We start from the raw sequence: 23,361 nt of genomic DNA, 5'->3' as shown, positions 1-23,361 counted from the left end.
AGGGCCGTCGGAGACGCATTTCCTAACAAACAGCGCCGGACACTCAGCCGTGCTGCCCCGGGCCAGGCTGGGGCTGGGGGGTTAAGGAAGCAGAAGGACCAAGCAGCAGCAATGGGAGCAGCTGGGCGGAGATGCTGCTGGTTTGTGCCGGCGGAGCGGAGATGCGGCTCCCTCCGGCCCTGGCTTTCCAAGGGGCAGGTGGGTCCTGACCTCGAGTGAGCGTCCGGGGGGCACAGGCCGCGGGTGCTGGAGAGGGAGATTCTGGCACTGGGGGTGTCCCAGCCTGTGGGACCGGGCCCAGGGGACGTTCGCACACTGACCGGTCGCTGAGCCGCGTGTGCTGCGGATTCTCCCCGCAGGTTACGCCGCATCACGCTACGAAACCAGTTAAAGTGGCCTGTGACTGAGCGAGTCCCACGCAGCCGACCCGTTAGCTGGCGTTTGTGGTGCCGCAGGGCCGAGGACCCCACTGTGCAGGGCGCTGTACAAACAGAACAGAGCCATCCCCCAGCAGGGGCAGCAGCAGGGGTTGAGCCCCTGGCCCGGCGGCTCCGTGGCGTAGGCCCCTGGTATCTGCGCTGCGGGAGCACGGTCCAGCCCCCTCCTAGCCCAGCCCTGAGAGGGGCTCGTCGCGCTTTGCCAGGGGCTAGACAGTGTCCCTAGGCAGGGCAGGGTCCCGGGGACCAGGAGCCCCGGTTCTAGCAGAGCAGGGCGCTCTCGGGTTCGTAACAGGAGAACCCAGCCAGGTGCGCGGCGCTGCGTGGCAGCCTGGGACCGTGGACGGGAGGGCCGGGGCTGGTACGGACCTGGGGGCTGGGCCTGGTTTCAGCGGTTTTGCTGCCGCACCTTTTTGTCGTCAAATAAAGATTCAGCCGGACCCGCCAGTTTAACGTTCCCGCGGTTTGTAAAACCAGCCCCGCCCTGCGCCCCCAACCCGTGGGCTGGGAAATAAAGAAGCGCCAAACCCGGCCCGGCCCGGCCCTGCGAGCAGATCTCAGCGCTGGAGGCTGGAAAGAAAAGGCAGAGACTCCTGTGGGGAGCCCCCAACACGCCTGTTTTACAACCACTTCTAAACCGGCCGCAGGGTAAAGCCGCAACGCCCCGAACGGGCCGGAGCCGGTGCGTGTGACCCGTTCAGCGCGTTACAGCCGTTCCCCGCTGTCACCCGGCCGCGGCCGTGACGCCGGCGGGATCTGCAGACTCGCTGCCCCGGAGCCAGGCAGACCCGCCCTGGCATGTTTTGCTTCCCCGAGGCTTGTCCAGGCGGTTCAATGCGCTGCTCACAGCACCGGCGCGGAGGCTGGCCAGGTGGTTTCAGGGGCACACGCAGCCCTTGGCACCAGGACGCCTGGGTTCCACCCAGCTTTGCCACAGACCCTCCGTCTGAGCAGGGGCAAGTCCCCTCCCGCCTTGGGGCCTCAGTGTCCCCCTCTCCAGAGCAGCCATAAACGATGCGGGCGACTTTCCCAGGGTGTTAGCAACCAGCGCAAATCTGACCTGGGAACGACGCCAGCCAGCGTGAGCCCAGCCCCCGCGCCCAGCGCTGACCCTACAATAACACAGCCGTGGGCAGCCTCCGGCCCCGACGTCAGAAAACGCCCAGAAAACCCAGCCCACGTGCAGAGCCCAGCCCAGCCCAGCCCGGCCAGTGCAAGCCTCCGGGCTCTCTGCGGACAGGTACAGCCACGGCCTGGGGCCCCTCCCTCCATCACCTGCTGCAGAGGGGTGTCACGACGGATCCCTGGATGGGCGCGTCCGCTCACGCGCTCCGGGCTGGCTCACCCAGATCAGGGCCCAGCGGGGCGGGGGCGGGAGGGGTCACAGGGGTCCTTTGCAATCCGGGGCCAGCGATCCGGTTCAACGCCCACGTGCAATCGCCCACGTGCCCAGCGGAGCCAGTTCCCGGCACTCCGGAAAGCGTTCAATTCCCCTGGGCGTGTCACACCCCGTCGGGTCGGCCTGTGGGTGGATGGACGGACAGACGGACGGGACTGACGTCTGCTTTTCCCCTCACATGGTTTCACTTCCCCCCTCTCAGGGGTGATTCTCAGCCCCCCGCCCTTGCCCCGGGGCCCAGCATCACCAACACACTCTGCTGCCCAGCCCGCCTGGCCGGACGCTGCCCCGTGAGGCCCGGTTGGTCCCCGGCTGCCGCTGGCAGGGCCTTGGAAGATGCTAACCCCGGCCCAGGGGGCTCCTGTCCGGGCGTCAGAGAGACCCCAGGGTCACGTGGGCGGGCGGGCGATATTTAGGGTGCCAGGGACTTTCCACCCGAGCCTGCAGGCTGGCACCCGGGCTCCGCCCAGCCCCCACGCTCCCAGGAGAGACGCCCTGCGCTGGAGAGGAACAAACACCTAGTGAAATGCACCCCCTGGTGGTGTCCTCGCCCCGTCGCACAGAGGGAAACTAAGGCAGGGATTTGTCAGAAGCCATCGAACTGATAAAACCCAGGAGTCCGGGCGCCCAGCTCTAACCATTGCACCCCACTCCCCCCCAGAGCCAGGATAGAACCCAGGAGTCCTGGCTCCCAGCCCCCCTGCACACTACAGCCAAGCACCGCGGGGGGGGGGGGGAGGGGCTGTCTGTCCATCTGGGTGCTCAGTCAGAGGAGTGGGGCCAGGGCAGATTGAGGGGTTCCTGGGAGAGGCTGGAGGTTTGGGGGGCTCAGACTCAGGGTGCAGACGGAGGGGAAGGCGGCAGGGCAGGGATACAGACACCCCTGTCCAAGCATCCCTATGGAGCCGGGCCGGCTTTCCTGCTGGGTGTGTGTGTGTGTGTGGGGGGGAGTGTGTGTGTGCAACGGGGGGCCCCGGTGCCTCTCACAGAGACAGACACACGGACCTCTCCCCATCTCCCCGCCTTTACCAAACGCTGCTTCTCCCCAGGCTCCCAGCCCGGCCCCAGGGAGCCCTCTCCTCTGTCCCACCCCAGCCCTATTGGCAGATGCTGCACCCCATAGAGGATCCCAGCCCCAGGCCCACACAGCCTGCAGCATTGGGGGGGGGGTCAGAGAGCAGGACACGCGGTTAGCAGCAGTGGGGTGAATCGGGGGCTCTGCAAATACCAGCTGCTCCCATAGGGCTGGGGGGTTGGGATCCCTCTCCCCTGCCCCCCGGCTCACGCACACCCTGCAACGACCACCACCACTACACGGCTTGTCTTTATAGCGGGGTGTTCGCAAGGGCACAGACCCCCCATACCGGGGGCAGGAGATATGGGGCAGGGAGCAAGGTTGGGCTCCCCCCACCTACACACCTGTCCCAGCGGGCGGGAGATGCTCCCCAAGTCCGGGGCAGGCTCCGGCGGTCTCCAGGCTCGGCAGGGGGCAGGCTGTGGGGCACAGGGCAGCACTAGGCAGCCGGCTATAGTGCACGGCGCTGCAGGGCCAGAGCCCAGCTGGGCTCACTCAGCACCGATTGACTGCAACGCCGATTCCCTGCACCTGCGGGTCCGTCTGTCCACACAGCTGGGGGCGGGGGAAGGCCTGGCCCCACTGACAGAACTCCCCCCAGATTTCAAGAGGGTCAGAGCAACACCTGGTGAATTTGGCTGGGGGGGGGGGGAAACCCGCTCTCCCCAGGTGATTGGTCAAACCCAGGGGGTCTCCACAGCTTTACCAGCTCCTGGTTGGCTCTGGGGCTCCCTGGGGCTTGGCCTGGGGGACCCACCTCCCCCACAGGGAAATACCAGCCCTGACTCCCTCAGAACAGCCTCTGCCCCCTGCAATCCCCCCTGAACCCCCTCAATGGCGGGGGACGCCAGGCAGGGCCCTCCCAGCATCACAGACCCGGCTGAGATTTCAGCAGTGCCTGGCGGCACCGGGGGCCCCCCAGAGACTAGCTCTCTGGACACCACGGCTCTGCAGGGCGCCCGGCTCAGGCCCTCAGACACGGGGGTGCCCCGGAGCTGGGATGGGCTGGCAGGGGCCGAGGGGCCATTGCCGGGGCTCGTTCATTCGGGTGGCAGCGCCTCCCACCCTGCACGCGCCCAGCCTGATTGTGACCGTGCCCCCCCGCCTGCCCTCCGCAGCCCCGCCTCCCTCCAGCATCCCAGGGGCACCGCACTGACAGTAACCCCTGCCCCCCGAGACCGGGTCTGTGCAAACGCCAGCAGGAGCCAGGCCAAACATCCGGCTTTGGGCCCCCTGCTGACCCCCCCCCCCCGGCCTGCCAGCAGAGCAGGGGGCAGAAACAGGACAGCCGGGGGTGCAGCCAGACAGACGTACAGCCAGGCCAGGACAAGCTGTGCGCTGGTCCAACGCCAGGCCGGACGCAGGGATCCCGGTTGAAAGGGGGGGGCCAGACCCACTGATCGGAACCGGGCCCGCTGCGGCTCTGTGCGCCCAGGGGGCATGGCGGAATCCCAGAACTGCACCCCCCAGAGCCCTGGCTCGTGCCGATCTGGGGTGCCCCAGTCCACACGCCCGAAACCCCCCAACACAGCGACCGTCACCATTCGCCTTCCACGCTGGCTGGAGACCAGACAACCCCGAAAAACGCCCACCCCAGGCTCCCCCACAGCCAGGGCGGCGCACCCGCCGGACACCGCTGAGCCCGGGTCTGTGGCTCCTCTCCTTAGGTCAGCTCTCCAGCCCCCCCTCGCAGCGCTTCTCCACGCCTGGGGGGGGGCCAGAACCAGCCGCAGCATTCCCGCTCTGCACCGTGGTCACGGGCACCAAACCCTCCGTCCCCCCGCCACTGTCTGCGTGCAGCACCGGCTGGGCTCGCGATCCCAGCAAGCGGGCAGGGGCCGGTGCAGGTCCCAGCCTGGCCTTGCCCGGTGCGAGGGGGGGTTATTTATACCCTGTATTGTCACGGGGGGGTGAAAAATCCCAGCCCCCTGGTGGAGAACAGCGCATGAGACGGGCGCGGCCGGGAGAGGGTTGGGGCGAGCCGAGGGGCCGGGCGACAGAAATAACGACCCCCGCCAAGCAGCAAAATGACAGCTGATATATTACAGCACAACTCGACAATTACTTACACACCATCACAGCCGCCGGCCCGGCCCCGGGCGCCCGCGGCTCGTCAGCCACCAAAGAGCACGGCCAGGCGCCCCGGTCAACGCAGGGCCGACGGCGCCCAGGGAATGAATCTGCTCCCCCCCACCCGGCTGGCACGTGCTGGTTTGGGATTGCGACTCCGCGCCGCGGCGGGGCCCAGACCCGTCTCTGTAGCCAGCCCTTAAATAACAGAATTAATTTAAAACGAAGACAATAAAACCCAGCGTCCGTCTCGGCGCCGCCCCCTCTGCCACGGGGCGTCTGGCGAAGGCTTCGGTGTTCACAAGGCTGGTTCCGCTGGTGGTAATTAGTCCGGTGGGGGAAGGGAAATTAACACTAATGACATAGTGGAGATGGGGGCTGAGAACCGCAGTGCTATTAACATCTCCTCTTCCTTTGACAGGAATTAACCCGGCGGGGAGGGGTCCGGAGCCCCCTGCTGTGACTGAATGAGGTACAGGAATCCCCTAGTCTGGATGGGACCAATGGGCCCCTCTAGCCTGGCCTCCTGGCTGTAGCTGCTTTGGGAGGAAAGGGCAGGAAGCCTGCGATGGAGGTAGACTCCTGCATGGAGCGTGACAAAACCGGAAATTAAATGAGCCCTCTGCAATGAGGAGGTTTCCTCCTGACCCCCATCCCCTGAGGCCGGCTGGTGCCCTGAAGCATGAGAGTTGTCATCACTGTGACCTGTGGTAGCCCTGCGGGGATGGAGCTGGACGCCCACTCCCACACATTGACCCACATCGTCTGTCCACGCTGTTGACTGGCACAGGGAAGATGGGTGCCCTGCTGCGTTGATTAGCTCTGGTTGGTTCACAACGTTAATTAGCCATTAACGACTTTGCTCCCCCATCAGCGGGGGAATAGGGGGATCGATTCCATTGTTTCAGGGTGACTCCCGGCTGGGGTTAGCATTGAGGAGCTCTGGGGGATAGGGAGGGTGCACACCGGGGGGTTTTGGGAACCCCCGGGCTCTGAGGGAGATAGCTGGGGCATTTGGGGAGGGGTGGAGTGTGGCTCTGACTCAGGGACCCACATGAACACCTCGGTGGATTCCAAGCGGTGGCGTCTCTTTGGTGTCTCTCTCCGGTCCCTGGTCCCAGCTGGAGACGGCGGCAGGATGGTCGTGCTGTGTCCATCCCCTGGGGGGGCGGTGGGTCCCGCAGCTTCACCGCTCGGGGGTGGGGCCTGGGCCAGGCTGGGACCAGGGCGGGGCTCCGGGGGTCAGTCCTAGCCCAGGAAACAGACGGGCCCCACCTCGAACCCGAACTTCTGGTCGGGCTGGCCAAAGTCCGTGAAGCGGGCGTCCAGCAAGGGGAGCTGCTCCACGTGGGGCGTCCTCACCTCCAGCACTGTCCGGGCCGGGCCCTGCCGCGCCTGCGGGGAGTGGGGGGGTCAAACCACCCGCAGGGTCACAGGCGCCCTGGGGGGACCCCTCTCCTTGCGGCTCCCCGGGCAGCCCCCGCCCCGCCTCAGCCTGCCCGGCCCCGCCCGGCCACCAGCCGCCTTCCCCAGCCAGGCTGTCTGCCTAGCCCTGGCCCTTCTGTCTCCTCCTAAACCTGCTGTGTCCAGCTGTCCGTCTGTTCCAGGACCTGGTCTGTTTGTCCATCCATCCTTTCTTCTCTCGACCCTCCCTCGTCTGTCTGTCTGTTTACCCAGCCGTCCCTCTGTCAGTCTTCAGTCTCTACCCATCCGTCCGTCCATCCAGCCCCTCTCCAGCTCCTGATGTACCTGTCCATCCTCCAACTGTCCGTCCCTCCCTCCCTCCCTCCCGTGGGGCCCTGCCCGCTCACCGCGCAGCCGTCGCTCAGGGCCGTGATGTAGGGGCTGCTGTCGAAGCTCATCTCCTCCTCGCTGGCGCCCCGCAGGCGCAGGGCGCGCTGGTGTCCCCGGAGGCGGCGCTGCGCCAGGCCACCGAGCGCTGGCAGTGGTAGGTGAAGTTCTGCCGGGCGCCCACGCTGAGCAGCCGCAGGAAGGTCAGCTGCACCGCGCCCACCGGGCTCCCGTCCGCCGCCACGTAGGAGAACTGGGGGGGGGACACGGTTGGGGGGAGACCCACGTGCAGCCAGCCCCTGCTCGGGGAGGGCGTGGGGCGCACCCTGCTGCTCCCAGGAGGGGCTTCGTCCACGGGGGGGGCTCAGTGGGGCCCAGGGGCTACGCTCCACGGTGAGGGGCACCAGAGGTAGGACAGACAGCTGGCCATGTCCGAGGACAGACAGAGGGACAGACAGTTTCCCTTTCCATCCACAGACCCTGGTACAGCTCTGTCTCTCCTCAGACAGACAGACTCGGAGATGGACAGACTGATTACACGGGCCACTCACGGGGTGGATGGGGGTCCGGGATGGGCGGACGGATGGACGGACTGACGGCTCAGATAGACAGAGGCCAGGCCAGGGGTGGGGGCGCGAGGATCTAGGGGGGAGAGATACACCCCAGGGGGCTGGGCAGGGCAGGAGATTCTGGGTTGGGGGGGGGGGATGATACAATGACAAATGAGTTTGAAGGACGGACAGACGGACACTAGCTGGGGGACTGTGCGGTCACCGGAGTCCCCTGCGGCCCCAGGTGCCGGTGGGGGGGTCGGTGGTGGAGCCGAGGGCAGGTTCAGGGAGGGGTTTGCTCCCATGCGCACTCAGGCTGGGCCCTGTCTCGGGGGCTCATTCCGAGGGGTTCGGGTCCATGGGGGGGGGGCACGAACTGCATTATCGGGGTGCAGGATCCCTGGGAGCAGCATCGCTCGGGGCGACCCTGGCGCTGTCCCTGAGCCCAGCACAGCCTCCCCGGCCCGGCCCGGCCCGGCTCTCACCCTGCTGCCTTCCCGGAACTCGCTGAACCAGCTGCCGGGCGTCTCCTGCTCCCACGCAGACATCGGGACCTGGACAGGCAGAGCAGAGAGACGGGCTCAGGGGGGGCGCTGCACGGGGGGGTGCCCCACACACTGCACGGGGGGTGGTGCCCCACACACAGACTGGATGGGAGCCGGGGGCAGAGCGGGGGCTAAATTCTCCCGTCAGCCAGGCACAGCTGCTCCGAAATCAGACAGCAGCGTCCTGGGCTGGTTACAACAGAACAGAACCCGGAGTCCTGGCCCCAGCCCCCCCGACCCCCCACTCTGCCCCACCAGCCCCACTCCCCACCCAGAGCCAGGGTGGAACCCAGAGTCCTGGCCCCAGCCCCCACTCACCTGCTGCGTCTCTTTGGTGGGGAGGAGGCAGGTCTCCCCGCCGGCCGTGAAGTCGCAGCGCACCTTGAAGGAGTCCCGGGAGCAGCCCTCGTTGGGGTCGATCCAGTACTCGCCTGCGGGGAGCATGTGCAAGGGGGTCAGGGCACAAAGGATCCCCTTCATCCCCCCCCCCGCCCCCGAGCCATCCCAGCAGCACCTGCCCCTAGCATCTGACTGCACAGGGACAGCGCCCCACAGCGGCCACCCCACCCCGCTCCCTGCAGCGCAGCCCCCCAGCTCTGCCCCATCCCCCTGGATCCCGGCGCGGTCCCCGGCGCTCACCGTCGGGCAGGTCGGGGTGGCAGAGCCGCAGGTCCTGGCAGGTGCGGGCCGGGTTGTCCTGGGTGCCCATCGGGTGCCTCATCTGCTCGATCTCCCGCTTGAGGGCGTGGAGGGAGCCCAGGATCTCCTCCGTGCCGCCCGCGTGGGCGCCGGGGGCCGCCCCGTCCGACACCAGCCCCTCGTCCTGCTCCTCCAGCAGCCGGCTGGCGTCCAGCGACCGCCTGCTCTTCTTGGGCAGCTGGATGGGCAGCGGCTGGATGACCTCCCCGGGGGGGCCCTGCGCGGGCACGGAGCGTCAGTGGGGCAGGCAAGGGGCAGGGCAGGTCACTGAGAGGGGCAGGGGTGGGGGAGGCGCGCAGCGCACGGCTGGGGGGGGCAGCGGCAGGTCGAAGGGAAGCAGGGGAGGAGGGGTCACTCACCGGGTGTCCGGGGGGGCCTGGAACGCCGCGCTCACCCTTGGGGCCGGCTTGTCCCTAGGGGGAGAGAACAGAGATGTCAGCCGGCTGCGGGGCTGACCTGGGGGGGGGGACGGGGCTGGGCCCGCCGGGGACAGGACTCACCGTGGCTCCCTTCGCGCCCTTGGGACCAGCTGGGCCCTGAAAGCAACAACAGGACAATCAGCGGGGCCGGGGGGCGGGGGGGCTGGGCAGGGGGAGGGAGTGGGGGGCACTGATGGCCCTCCAGCAGGGGGAGGGGTGGCGTGCCAGGACACACCCCTGCAGTCACGCCCCACATGCATGGCGCGGGGTCCGGGCCGAAATCGCGACCGGCGCTGGCCTGATCTGCCCGGGGGGCAGAAGCTGTTTCTCAGAGACAAGGGGCCAGACTGGCACGGACGGGGCAGGGACAGACGGGTGCTTAGCACAGGACAGCAGGACAGCTCTGCCCCGAGGCCGCGTCTCCTGGCTCCGTGGGGCAGCACGATACCCAGGGGCTCCCAGGAGCAGGCGTTTCCCAGGGGGACGGAGCTACCCCCGTGCGGGGCGAACGCCCCCCGTTCTCACTCCCTGCCCCGCTCTCTCTCACCTAGGGGACCGCAAGGAACCAGCCCTGGGGCAGACCCGGAGCCGGCGCGTGGCCGGCAATGCTGCCCGGACCAGCGGGTAGGGCCCGCGCCAGGAACTAGGCCCAGCTGGCGAGGGTCCCGCCGAGGCAGCGTTTTCTCTTCACCCTCCCTGTGCCCGGGGCTGACCTCGGCCCCTCGGCTCCTGGGCTTCGCTGCGACGGACCCTGGCCCCGTGGCGAGGGGTGACTCCCGCTGGGGCAGCCCCCGACGCTGAGCCCTGGAGGGGCAGCGGCTCTGTCCAGGAGAGGGCTGGCTGTGCAGGGCTCACGTCTCGGGGGGCAGGCCGGGGCAGGACGGGGTGTGTGCTGGGGTCACCTCGCGGTGCTACCCCCAGCTGCACCCAGCCCTCGGGGGGGACCTGCCTGGGGGGGGCTGGCTGCGGGCAGGGCCAGGCATGGGACTCCAGACTGCAGGGGGCAGGCAGTGACCGAGCCCCCCCGGTCCGGACTGCACCCCCGAGTGATGCCAGACATGGGGCGAGGGGCGGTGATGAGATGGGCCCATTACAGGTGACACTCGGGGGGCGGCCCGGACCCACGCAGCGGGGGGGGGGGCAGGTCAGAGGTCACTCACAGGAAGTCCCGGGGCCCGGCAGGGCCGAGGGGGCCGGCAGTACCAGGGATCCCCTGCAGGAGCCAGAAGAGAGAGAGAGAGCGGAATCAGAGCGAGGGCGGGGGGGGTGCCCCCCAATTAACCCCTCGTACCCCGGACCACACAGGGGCTCCCCCGTTCACCCCCCGCCCACCCTGGGTCCAACACAGCCGCCTCCTCCTCCCCCCAGCTCCTCGCACCCACCCACACCCGTAGAGACGTGTCACCAGGCGTCCTGGCTCCCAGCCCCCCCTCCCCCGCTCTAACCACTAGACCCCACTCCCCCCCACGCGACAGGGCTCTCTTTGGCAAGATGGAGAAGTCTGCCCCCCCACCCAGCCCCCCATACTCACGGTTTCTCCTTTCGACCCCAGGGAGCCCTGCGGGCCGGGCAGCCCCCGGTCTCCTTTCTCCCCCTGCTCGCCCGGGGGCCCGATCAGACCAATCAGACCGGGGTGGCCCTGGGGACAGACAGACAGCGATCAGTGCCGGACAGACAGATGGTGGCGGTGTGTCAGACAGACAGGCAGGCTGCGTGCTGGGCGTGTCGGCACAGACGGCGTGCGAGGTCCACGCCCGGCTCTCACACCCCCTCGTGCCCCGCGTGCAGGCTGTGGGACGTGCATGCCAGCTGCACTCGCGGGCCCTCGTGCTGACAGGTCTCGCTCGCACACGCTTGTGTCGCGCTGGTGCCACACCCGTGACGCACATGGCGTGGGCGTTCCCGTCTCTCTGTGCAGTCAAGTGTGCTTGTGCGCCCGTGGGGCCTGGCACGTCCTGGCACACGCGGGTGCACTGGTCCTGTATCATCCCCCCACCCGCTGGCCTGCTGTGCGTGTCCACACACCAGCCGCACGCCCCTCGTGTGCCCCCCTCTCACCTTCTCGCCTTTGGGTCCCGAGTCCCCTTTGAGGCCGGGCAGCCCCGGGGGGCCCTGCGGGGAGACACAAGCGGACGGGTTAGCCGGGGAGGGGATGGGGGCTCCCCAGCCGGGGGCATTGACACAGGGGAGGGAGGGGCCACACTCACCACGGGTCCCGGGGGGCCCGTCTGGCCCGTCGCGCCCGGCTTGCCTTGTTCTCCCTGCGCGGGACAGAGGGCAGAGGTTACAGCTGATCACTGCCCCGAACATCCCCCGAGCCGCCCCCCACGGCCCAGAGATACCGGGGACCCCGCCACCGGCTCCCCCTGCTGGACAGCAATGCGCACAGCAGCTGCCAGGGCAGGAGCCCCACGGCCAGCCACTGCTCCACCCCCACGCCCCACCCAGCTCTGGGGCTCCCCCCTGCCCGGGGCCGGGGGTCCCATGCGCTGATGGCTCTGGCCAGGCCTGCTGGGGGGCAGAGTTCTCCTCTCAGCCCACTGGCATGGGGGAAAGGCTGTTCTGGATTTACAGTGGGGGAGTTAAGACCCAGCCCAGCCCCATATGTCGGGGGCTCAAGGACCCATCAGCTGGGAGGGAGATACAGGCCTGGATCGCTGAGCTGGGGATAGACCCACGCCCCTCCCAGAGCTGGGATGGAACCCAGGAGTCCTGGCCCCCAGCCCGCCCCCCTTGCTCTAACCACTAGACCTCCCTGCCCACCCAGAGCCGGGGACAGAACCCAGGCATCCTGCGGCATGCAGACTGGCTGGCACTTACCACGGAGCCCGGGATACCTCTCAGCCCGTCAGGCCCCTGCTTGCCGGCCGGTCCCTGGGGCCCCACGGGGCCGGTCTTGCCAGGAGCGCCCACCGCGCCTGGCTCGCCCTGGGGGCAGAGGGGCAGGGTGAGCTCGGTGGTGGGTGACACGGTCACAGCAGTGACGGGAGCTCCTGGGAGTCACCGCGCCCCGGCGGGGTCCAAGATCACCCCGGGGACCCCACCCTCACCCCAGCCCCGTGCATTATGGGACAGGACCCCTTGGCGTGGCCGGGCCGCGGCCTGGCTGGCTGTGGCTGGGTCTCTGAGCCGGCTCTGACCCCGGGGGATCCGGGACATGGCACATCCCCCCAAGACGCCCCCCAGGGGACGGGCCCGCGGAGCCTGAGTCACTTACCTTGGTGCCCTTCTCGCCCTGACGCCCCTCAGGGCCCGGGGAACCCGCAGGGCCCTGCGGAGAGACGAGACGGGACGGGAGGGTGAGGCAGGGTGTGACGCGGGGCCTTTCCCCGAGGGGAACCGGCCCTGGCTGGCTCCGCGCGGGGCGGAGGGTCCCTGGGGCGAAGCGGCTCCCCGGTCATTAGCAGCCGCGCTCTGGGCTGGGCATTTCGCGCGGCTGCGAGGGGAAGGAATTTCCTGCCCGCGGTGCCAGGGGCGGCTGCGTGAATCCCAGGCCTCCCCCCCTCCCCCCACGAGATTCCGGGGAGCTGATTTGTGTGTGTGCACGTCTGTGCCCCCTGCTGGCGGGGTGACCTGACCGCAGATGGGGTGAGGGCTCCAGGCAGTGGGGGGGTCGGTGTAGGGGGGGGGGGATTCGTGCTGTGTCGGTCGCAGTCCCCGTCGCACACAGCGGCTGGGATAGCAGGTGTGTCTGACACCCCCCAGCGCAGTGAGATGCCTCTGCCTGGCTCCCAGAGGAGGGGGTGACCTGGGCAGGGGAAACCAGACAGACCCACACTTACCCTCTTCCCTGGGGGGCCAGGCGGGCCATTCTCTCCTGTCGGACCCGGTGAGCCCTGGAGAGAGACAGAGAGCTGGAATCAGGAGAACTGATCTAACCCGGAACATCGGGGAGCAGGGAACCCGGAGAGGCGGGGGGTCCGATCCGGAACGTCAGGGGCGGGGAACCCGGAGAGGCGGGGGGTCCGATCCAGAACGTCAGGGAGGGGGGAACTCAGAGAAGGCTGGAGGCGGGTAAATCTAGAACGTCTGGGCGCAGGATCCGGAACCCCAGAGGGGTCACTCAGGCCGGCAGTCAGCAAGGAAGGAATCCAGAACGAGATCCGATCTGGAACGTCAGGGGTGCACGGCGACTGATGGAGCGGGGGGGAGGGAGACTCAGAGGGGACTCGGGGGAGAGCGCCGGGGTGTCCAGTCCCGACGTCAGGGCAGATCTTTTCCGCTCCAGAGCCCCCCTCACTCACCAGCTGCCCAGGCTCCCCGTCCTCGCCACGCTCGCCCTTCGCACCGTCCTGGCCCTGGAGAGAACAAGCCGTGGGTCAGGGCAGGGACCCCAGACCCCAGCCAGGCCCAAAGAGCAGCCCTGCCGCTTCCCACCCGCCCCCACCCAGACTGCAGAGCACCTCCCCTGCCCCAGACCGCAGGGACCCCGTCCCGCAGCCTCGCAGGGCCAGGAGTGGGGCCAATACTCACCCTGGGGCCCATTTCACCTGGGGGGCCTGGATCCCCTGGGAAACCAACAGGACCCTGGAAGAGAAAGGAATTGATTAGCCGGAGCCCCTCCTCCAGCCGGGCACAGAACCCAGGAGTCCTGGCTCCCAGCCCCCTGCTCGGCCCACTAGCCCCCACTCCTCTCCCAGAGTTGGGGACAGAACCCAGGAGTCCTGGCTCCCAGCCCCCCGCTCTAACCACTAGACCCCACTGCCCTCCCAGAGCCAGGCACAGAACCCAGGAGTCCTGGTTCCCAGCCCCCTGCTCGCCCACTAGACTGCACTCCCCTCGCAGAGCCAGGGATCAAACCCAGGCATCCTGACCCCCCCCACCCCTCCCCCGGCTTCCGCGCCACGTCACTCACAGGGTTGCCCTTGGGCCCATCGTCTCCAGGGGGGCCTTTCCCTCCAGGGGGTCCGGCCGTGCCAGCGGCTCCGGTTTCTCCCTTCTCCCCTCGCTCTCCTCGCGGGCCCTGGGGTGCAGAGAGAGCCGGGGGGGGGGGTCAGTGTGGGGTCCATGGGAGGACAGGAATAGGGGCCTGGCAGGGGGCAGAGCCCTGGGGAACCTCCAGGGGGTCAGCCCTTGGGGAGGGGTCCCAGCCCCAGTGTTCCTGGTGGAGGAAAGGGGCCCTGGGCGAGTTCTCACTAGGTGGGGACCAGGCTAGGCCCTGGGTGTCTCCCCTGCAAGGGGTGGGGCTGGATGGGCCCCTGGGGGGAGACACCCACCGAGGAGGGGGTCCCTGGCTGGAGGCTGATGGCTCTGGGGGGTTTAATAAGAAAGGGAAAACGGTGGGGGCCAGGGTCTCCACTGGTGGGGCAAAGGAGGGCTTGGGGGGGCCCTTGGTGAGGGGTGGGTCCCCCGGGAGAGCAGCGGTGCCGCCAGGTGGGGGCAAGGACTTGTGGGAGGCCTGGGGGGTAGAAAAGGGACAAAGGGCTGGGAGGTTTCTGGGGGGTCAGTGGCCATGTTGCCGGGGTGGGGGAAGGGAGCAGGGGCAGGGGGCGCCCAAGGACTCACCTTGACTCCTGGCTCCCCGGGGATGCCCGGGGCCCCCGACTCGCCAGGCTCACCCTGAAACGAGAGAGACGTCAGCGCTCGCGCTCCGGCCGGGCCCCCCGTTGGAGGGTCCCCGTGGGCCACGGCTCACAAACACCCAGGGACCAAGCACAGCAGCACCCGACCGCCACTGTCTTCTAGAGCCTGCCCCCTCCCCTCCTAGAGCAGGGAGAGAACCCAGGAGTCCTGGCTCCCAGCACCCCCTGCTCAGATCCAAGACAGTCCCCACGCCCCTGGGCCTTCCACCCTTGCAGCCTGTGGCTCTGAGCCTCCCCCCGTCTGTCCCCTCCCTTCCTGCCCCGCCCTCAGCCTGCTCTGTGCTAAGACAATGACCCAGCTAATCGCAGGCTCCAGGGCTGCGGGGTCAGGAAGGACGGCTCTCCCCGATGCTCCGTTGGCCGGATGTGTCTGGGGTTTTTCTCAGAAGCATCAGGGCTCGGCCCAGCTGGAGACGGGGCACCACACAGGCGCCTGGTGCTCTGAGCGGCTCCAGAGACTCCTTGGCCTGGCTGCTGGGTCTGGCTCACATGCTGGGGGTCGCCAGATTGGGGCAGGGATGGAATCTCTCCCAGGACAGACTGGCAGGGAGCCTGGGGGGGTGTTCATGAAATCCACCAACCCCACAATCCCCCCGTGAGCTGGCAGAGAACCCAGGCGTCCTGGCTCCACTTACCTTCTCTCCAGGGGGTCCCAGGTTGCCAATGCCTCCGGGGCCGCCTTGGGGTCCCTGCAGGGGGGAGAGAGCAGAGCGAGTTACCTCGGGGTGCCCTGAGCGTGGCTGACAGGGCTGGGGGGCAGGGGAGGCACTTACGTCCGCTCCAGAGGGTCCGGCTGGCCCACGTGGGCCTGGGGGTCCGGGGGGCCCTGTGGGGAGAAAGCACAAGGTGAGGGGGGTTCTTGGACCTGCCCACCTGCAGGGGGGACTGGGAACGGGGGGCAGCCGGGGTCACTTACCATGGGGCCCACGTCACCTGTCTCGCCCTTCTCCCCCGCCGGGCCCGGCAGACCCTAAGGAGAGAAAGTGCATCAGTGGGGGGCACATCTGGATCTGGGAGGGAGGGGGCAGATGAAGGAGAACAGCTGGATCCAGGCAGATGGGGGAAGCAGGCAGCAGGGCACCTCTGGATCTGGGGGATGGAGGGTCCCAGGCATAGGACACATCTGGATCTGGGGGATGGAGGGGCAGAGATGGAAGGGCACATCTGGATTCGGGATGGGGTGGTGGCCCAGGTGGAGGGGCACATCTGGAGTGCGGCTGGGGAGAGGGGACCCAGCCAGAGGGGCACATCTGGATCCAGGTAGGTGGGGAGGAGGGCACACAGGGATAGTTCCCCCCCCCGGAACAGCTGGCTCTGGGGTGGGACACAGCAACTAGTGGCCCGTGGGGGCAGTTACCTGCCCAGCCGTTTGGGACAGGAATGAAGGGGAATCCTGCCCCCAGCTAGAACTGCATCGTGGGGCGGGGTTATTTAGGGAGGCCAGACTGGGCGGCTTGGGCTGGGGCAGGGGAGCTCGGGTCAGGTCCGGGTCCAGGGACGGAGACAAGAGGAAGGGGCAGGGCGTGGGGGGCAGGGCCAGGGCACTGGAGTGGCTCCATGGGGGACGGGGGGGCCGCCCTGCACTGGCAGCGAGGGGCCCCACTCACCTGCAGCCCGATCGGGCCGGGCGGCCCGTTGAATCCGCGGGTTCCTTCGTCGCCCTTCGCCCCGAAATGCCCCTGGGGGCCCCGAGCGCCCGGCTCCCCGTCGGCCCCCTGGACACACACGAGAGCATCAGAGATGGGCCTGGGGCGACCCCGGGGCTCACTGAGCTGGTGGCGGGGGGAGTCTCGGCGCTCTGGGAGCAGCAGGACCCCCCTGGCCACCCTCCTGTTGATGGGACCCCCCCGGACCCCTCCTCCATCAGTGCAATGCAGGGGCCACTGCGCGATCTGCAATCCAGCACCTCGCCCCACTGCATGAGTTGGGGGCCGTGACACTGCACGGCCTGGGGACAGGGACCCCCCCCCGCACGGAGCCGACCCGGCTCCATCCCCCCCCGCACGGAGCCGACCGGCTCCATCCCCCCCCGCACGGAGCCGACCGGCTCCATCCCCCCCCCACGGAGCTGACCCGGCTCCATCGCCCCCCCCCCCATCCAGAGCCGACCCAGCTCCGTCGCGCTGCCCCGCCCAGAACTGGCACTGCCCAGGCTACCAGCCGCAGGGACCCCCGCCCTGTGCGGCAGGAGGCTGTCTGAGGGTGCCAGGTACTCACCGCTGCTCCAGGCTGCCCGACTGGACCCATGGGCCCTGGGGGTCCTGGGGGACCCTGGAAGGAAGGAGATGGGGGTCAGACACAGAGGGCGGGAAGTGGGGGGGGTCGGGGAGCCCCCTCTCATACTCACGTGCTCCCCCTTGTTGCCTTTGCCGCCCTTCTGGCCCGGCTCGCCCACCTCGCCCTGCGGAGAGGAGAGAGGAGAAGGGTTTAGCCCCTCGCCGCGTGGGTGGTGCAGGACACGGGCACAGACGGGGCCTCACCTTGTCGCCATCCTCACCAGCGCCCCCGGGGGGCCCCGCGGGGCCGGGCAGCCCGACAGGGCCCTGGACGCCATCCCGGCCAGCGGGGCCTATGGGGCCTTTCTCGCCCTGCGGGGAAACAGAGGAGTGAGGTGCACAGAACCCAGGAGTCCTGGCTCCCAGCCCCCCCAGCTCTAACCACTAGACCCCACTGCCCCCCCGAGCCGGGAATAGAACCCAGGAGTCCTGGCTCCCAGCCCCCACCCAGCTCTAACCACCAGCCCCCATTCCCCTCCCAGAGCCAGGAATAGAACCCAGGAGTCCTGGCTCCCAGCCCCCACCCAGCTCTAACCACCAGCCCCCCCTGCCCTCCCAGAGCCGGGAATAGAACCCAGGAGTCCTGGCTCCCAGCCCCCCAGCTCTAACCACCAGACCCCACTGCCCTCCCAGAGCCAGGAATAGAACCCAGGAGTTCTGGCTCCCAGCCCCCCTGCATCCTACTAGCACCCGCTCCCCCCAGGCCCCTGCGCCCCCTACTCACGGGAACACCTTTCTCTCCAGCGGGACCCGGTGGCCCTTGGGGGCCTGGTCTGCCTGGGGGTCCAATGGGGCCGCCCTGTCCGGGGCCGCCTCTCTCGCCGGGGGAGCCCTGGGGGGAGAGAAAAGATGAGTCGCACGTGGGGGGACGAGGATCACAGCCAGGGGGTGGGAGGGGGCGGATCGGGGGGTCAGCGAATGGAGGGCTCTGGCAGTTTTGATGGGGGTGAGGGAAGGGAGGTCAGGAGGGGGCAGAGGAAGGATGGGGGGCTATGGTGATAACTGAGGGGAAGAGTTAGGCTGTCGTGGGGCCCCCCCCCCATACTCACTGCAGGTCCTGGGGGTCCAGCCGGCCCCTCGTTGCCTTTCAGCCCAGAGCCGCCCTGCGGGGGAGAAGCACAGGTCAGGGCCTGCCGTCACCGTGGGGGGACCTGGGGGCATCGTGGGGGGGCCGGTACTCACCGGGGTGCCAGGCAGCCCGCGCTCACCGGGGAAACCCCGCAGTCCAGCCGGGCCATCCTTCCCGAGGGCTCCCGGGGGGCCGGGGTCTCCCTGAGGCGGGGGGAGAAGGAGGAGAATGAGGCGGGTGTCCCACCCTGCTCCCCGCAGCACAGCGCCCCCAGCACCGCACCGGCCCATGCCAGCGCCTTACCTTGGTTCCTTCTTTCCCAGAGGGTCCTGGCAAGCCCTGCTCTCCCGGGGGGCCGGGGGGGCCCGGGTGACCTCGCTCCCCCATCGGCCCAGACTCCCCAGGAGCACCCTAGCGTCGGGGGAGACAAGAGACGACATGAGCCCTTCCGGGAATGGGCACCCCAGACCCATGGACCTCAGCCTCTTCCACCAGCCGCCCCCAGCCCACCCGGGCATCCCTACAGGGAGGGGCTCCTTACCTGAGGTCCCACCACTCCTGGGGGGCCAGAGGGGCCCGTCTTGCCTTGGAAACCCTGGAAGACAGAGAGAGATGGGGGATTAGCACAAGCCCAGGCAGATGGCTCTGTCCCCAACCCCGCCATGTAAGCAGAGTGCCACACAGGTGTGAGCGAGGAGTAACACAGGAGCATCCAGAGTGTAACAAGTGAGTATATGAGGAGTAATGCAGGAGTACTCAGAGACTAACATCAGAGTACGTGAGGAGTAACCTTGGAGTATCTAGAGTGTAACACAACAGTATACAGGGAGAACCATGGAAGTACCCAGAGAGTAACATGGGAGTAAGAAGGGAGTAACCAAGAATAACAGTGGAGTGAAGAGAGAGCAATGTGGGAGAGAGGAGTAACATGGGAGTAACCAGCGTGCAACACAGGAGTGAGTGAGGAGTAATGCAGGAGTATCCAAAGAGTAACGTGAGCAACTTGAATGCAATGCAGGAGTGAGAGAGGAATAAGGGGAGTATCCAAAGCATAACACAGGAGCATGTGAGGGGTAACCAGCAGTATCCATAGAGTAACGTGGGAGTAATTTGGGGCAACATGGGAGTAACCAGGGAGTAAAGAGGGAGTATGTCAAGTATAGTATGAGAGTAATCAGAGAGTAACGGGAGTATGTGAGGAGCAATGAAGGCGTCTCCAGAGTGTGACATGGGAGTAGGCAAGGGGTAGCAGGGAAGTAACGTAGGTGTAACCTAGGAGGAACCAGAGTGCAGCATGGCAGTAACCACAGAGTAACACGGGGTCAGATAAGTATCTGCAACCCAATGGCGCAGGAACAGACACGTACGACTTCTCCTCGCTGACCGGGGTGCCCGGGAAGCCCGTCCTTGCCAGGGGGACCCTGTAGGGAGAAAAATGGAGAGGTCAGTGGGGCAGGGGAGATCGCAGTGTGAGGGGACTGAGGAACCAGCTGGGGGGCAGGGGAGCGGGAATGGCAGGAGGGAGCTGGGAGGCGGGGGGTAGCTTCTCTTACTCACCGGTGGTCCTTTGGGTCCGGGGAAGCCGTTTGGCCCCTGGGGGCCTGGGAGTCCCTGCAGAGACCAGAACGGAGGTTAGGGGGACCTGGGGGAGGAAGACAGATGCCTGGCTACACTCTGCCTCCCAGATGCCCGGCCTCAGGGACACCGCACAGCCAGGGCCAACCACCGAGAGCAGGGGCCGGGCTAACGTGGTATTGGGGGGCCGACTGCACAAAGCCAGCCATGCCGCCCTGCGGTGAGCCACCCCTCGCACCGTGCCAGGCCCAGCAGCCGTGGCTGGGTCCGTGCAAGCGTCACACTGCAGTGAGCCGACCCTCGCACTAGTGAATCTCTGCAGCCTAGTGCGAGTGTTGCACTAACGTGAGCCATGCCTGGCACGGCTGTCACATAGGCCGTGGAGAGGAGTAAAGGAACGGGCACAAGGCATGGCAGGCTGTACAACGCCCGGCAGGGGTGTTCCAGGCCCGGCTAGTGCAGCGAAGGGTAGGGCCCGGTGCCCGGGCTCTGTGTTGGTGTGGCACACCCAGGTCCCGCTCACGCTGTGCTCACACTCACCCTTTCCCCTGGAGGGCCGTGGGGGCCGTCACCGCCAGAGGTGCCCTGCGGGGAGAGACAGATGTGACACGCCCCATTCCCACACACACAGACGCGCGTGCACAGACGTGTACGTTCACACCTATGCACGCACGCACACCCACCCCTGTTCTCACACACACACACGTGGATGCACAGAGGGGGATACATACAGAAACACCAACACACACCCCCCGACACACGGACACACAGACAAAGGAACACACTCAGACTTGCACGTTTGCACCCCCCAGGGCCTGCTCACACGCATTGACCTCTGCCCAGACCTCACCCTGCGACACACTGACCCCGACACAGACAGACGGACGGACAGACCCCGAGCCCCACCCCTCCACTAAGACTGACCTTTGCCCCCAGCTTTCCGGTGGCTCCACGCGGCCCCCGCTGGCCCCTGGGACCCTGGAGGAATGAGACAGAGGCGGGTGAATTCCCGCGCCCCCAGCACTGCCCCCTCCCACTGCCCAGTCCCCCCAGTCCCGGGGGGCAGAACCTGAGCGACCCAGACAGTGCCCCAGTGGTGTTCATGAAGATCTGAGGGGAGGAGGTGGCAGACGAGGGGGACCCACCAGCCCCATAGGACGGGGATGGGCACATGACCCCCAGCTCTGGTAAGGGAACGCCGGACCCCCAATGCCGGATGGGACGGGGGGGGGGGGAAGGACCCCCGGGGAATGGGCAGGCTAAGAGGCAATATTCTGCCCCCCGCACCAGAGAGGGTCCCAGTTCCCCAAGGCCCCGTGGCAATCGGGGGTGGGGGCCAGAGGGGACATGTCATGTATTAGTCCAGGTGGGGGGTGAGCCCCTGGCAGAGGGCACGGCTGCCCCCAGGGTCCTGGGCACGACCTCCAGTCACCGGGGTCCGGGGGATGCTGAAGAGTGGCTGGGATGGGGACGCCTGCGCTGGGCACAGAGGGATGGATGGATGGGTGGATGGACGGACGGACGGACGGACGGAGAGGAGAGGGATGGTTGGATGCTGCACTAACCCCCTGCCTCCCCCCCACACTCACCGTGGGGCCACGCTCTCCCCTGGGTCCCGGCTTCCCCGATAGACCCTGCAACAGACAATCAGTGAGCCCCAGTCAGGGCTGGGTGCCCGTCGGGGAACCCCTCAGCCAGCCAGGGCCCTGCAGGGACCCCCCACCCAGCCCCCACAAAGACGCCCCCCACCCATGGCTCTGCAGGGGCCCCAAACCCACAGAGCCTGCACAGGGACCCCCCAGTGCAGGGCTCTGCAGAGACCCCCCACCTATGGGAATCCCCCAGATACTCGCCTCCCAGCTCTGCGGGGACTCCCCAACCCCATCCAGGGCTTTGCAGACACCCCCACCTAGAAACCCCCCCAGCCAGTCCCTGGCAGACCCTCCCCCACCCCCCAACAGGCTTCCCGCCCTTCACTCAGCCCCACCAGGGCCTCCCAGTTCCAGTCCGTCCCTGGGGTGCGCGGGGGGTGGAAATGAGTGTCAGCCCCACCCAGCAGAACCTACCTCCCCCGAGGTCCCCCAACGGTTTCCCCTCTGGGGACGCCTCCTGCAGGGGGAGACACGGACCCCGCTCCCCTGGGGGGCATTGGGAGGAGCCCAGCCGGGGCGGGGGTGGGGGAGCCCTGCCAGGGCGGGGGTGGGGGGTTACTCACCCGAGTGCCTTTCTCGCCATTGCTGCCAGGGAATCCAGGGAAGCCCAGAGATCCCTGGGGGGAGAGGAGAGATGGGGGTCAGGGGGTTTGTGCTGAGGGGCAGAGGCGGGGCAGAGGGGGCAGACCCACGGTTCCCAGCTCTCACCTTCGGTCCTTGCCGTCCGGGGTATCCGGGAAGACCTGGTACGCCCAGCTTCCCCTGCAGGAGAGCAAGAGAGGTGGGGTTAGGGGAACAGGATACGGGGCCGTTCCCCGCTGGGGGCTGGCGCTGATCCATCCCTGGCGGGGGCGGGAACAGGACACATTAGCAGGGTCCAGTCCCTGCCCCCGGGCATGGCCCAGCCCTGCCCCACGCTGCCCCACATCCTCACCTTCTCTCCCACCAGCCCGAGGGGGCCCGGGTCGCCCGAGGGTCCGGTCCGGCCTTGGGACCTTCCGGCCCATCCTCTCCTCTGGATCCCGGCACGCCCAGCTCGCCCTGCGGGGCAGAGAGAACGGAGGGTGAGACTGGCACCGCCAGGAGCAGGTGGGCAGCGAGGGGCGGGGGGCTCTGGGCACAAACTTACCCTGTCTCCTTTCACCCCCATGTCGCCCTTGAACCCAGGGAATCCGTCCTCACCCTGCACAGAGACAGACAGACAGACAGGCAGACAGACAGGTGCTAGTCAGAGAGTTTAAGGCCGGAAGGGGTCAGATACAGGTCAGACTGGCTGATATCGCGGGGTCCCGGCTGAACTGTCACGGGCCGAGAACAGGTGGGACCGAGGGGCACCAGAGCCCGAGGCCCCCGCAATGGCAGGGAAAGGGTTAAGTGAGTACGCCCAGGAAATCCTGGCCAGTGACCCTCACCCCACACCGCAGGGGCAGGTGAAAGCCCCCAAGTCACGGCCAGTCTGATCTGGGGGGTTCCTTCCCCGCCCCCCATACGGCGATCAGCCAGGCCAGTTAAAGTGCAGCTCGCGGAGCCCCCTAAGCACCCCCCGATTCTCTGCCTGCCGGACTGAGGTGGGGAGCTCAGGGCTTCTGCCCCGCGGGAGGCACCTGCCGGGGGCTCGGGACGTCAGCAGGCGTGGGGCAGAAGCGCCAGGCCCCGCCGCCCTGCTGCAGGGCTGAAGACCCGAGGCATGACAGGTGCGCCCCAGCGCTCTAGCGTCTGGGGTGCTGCACGCGGCGCGGAGAGCCGGGACGTTTGGCCACCCCAGAGCTAGCCCCTGCGAGATGAGGAAGACGCAGCCGGCCACGCGGGTCAGCGGGAGGATGCTGGGTGCCCCCTCACGGCCCCGCTCAGGGGTCCATCTCCAGCCAGGGGCGTCCCTGGAAGAGGAGAGAGGAAGCAGGAGGCAGAGGAAGGAGATTTACAACAAAAACCCCAGACTACGTTGGCGGGAGGGAAATCCTGGGCAGGAGCCCACAGGCAGGACGCGCTGCACCCCATTCCCAGCCGGCGCTGCCAGGTCACGGCTGGCGTGTGGTGCAGGGTCAGGAAGCAGAACTCACCTTCTCGCCCTTGTGACCCTTCAGCCCCCGAATCCCATCGACGCCCTGAGAGAGGGGAGAGTTCAACAGGGTGAGCTGCACTGCACAGGGCAGCCAGAGACGGGGCACAGAACCCAGGCGTCCTGGCTCCCAGCCCCCTGCTCTGGCCCGCCCTCGTCCCT

General features: G+C 67.9%; 1 protein-coding gene across 1 annotated transcript; it reads right to left on the bottom strand.

Moving 5' to 3' along the window:
• Positions 1–4,984: 4,984 nt before the first annotated feature.
• On the bottom strand, positions 4,985–23,245 carry LOC137163486 (collagen alpha-2(XI) chain-like; the record flags this gene model as incomplete). The annotated part of the gene is given in 43 exon segments (XM_067563737.1): positions 4,985–6,376; positions 6,793–6,893; positions 6,896–7,025; positions 7,809–7,877; positions 8,187–8,299; positions 8,508–8,784; positions 8,927–8,980; positions 9,068–9,103; positions 10,147–10,160; positions 10,163–10,199; positions 10,518–10,625; positions 11,045–11,098; positions 11,194–11,247; positions 11,807–11,914; positions 12,204–12,257; positions 12,769–12,822; positions 13,231–13,284; positions 13,460–13,513; positions 13,842–13,949; positions 14,492–14,545; positions 15,204–15,257; positions 15,342–15,394; positions 15,472–15,538; positions 16,176–16,283; positions 16,786–16,839; positions 16,916–16,969; positions 17,049–17,156; positions 17,569–17,676; positions 17,894–17,947; positions 18,027–18,116; positions 18,217–18,324; positions 18,455–18,508; positions 19,281–19,334; positions 19,471–19,524; positions 20,029–20,073; positions 20,413–20,466; positions 21,078–21,122; positions 21,704–21,757; positions 21,849–21,902; positions 22,075–22,130; positions 22,133–22,181; positions 22,270–22,323; positions 23,201–23,245. Coding segments are annotated over 43 exon segments (3,156 nt in total), but the record flags the coding sequence as incomplete, so codon positions are not given.
• Positions 23,246–23,361: the final 116 nt, after the last annotated feature.

The sequence above is a fragment of the Emydura macquarii genome, unplaced genomic scaffold (assembly GCF_026122565.2).
Source record: "Emydura macquarii macquarii isolate MOO-44397 ecotype Brisbane River unplaced genomic scaffold, CSIRO-AGI_Emac_v2 contig_2584, whole genome shotgun sequence".
Taxonomy (NCBI): domain Eukaryota; kingdom Metazoa; phylum Chordata; order Testudines; family Chelidae; genus Emydura; species Emydura macquarii.
The sequence above is the reverse complement of the archived record's forward strand: the minus strand, read 5'-3'. Positions and strand labels throughout refer to the sequence as shown.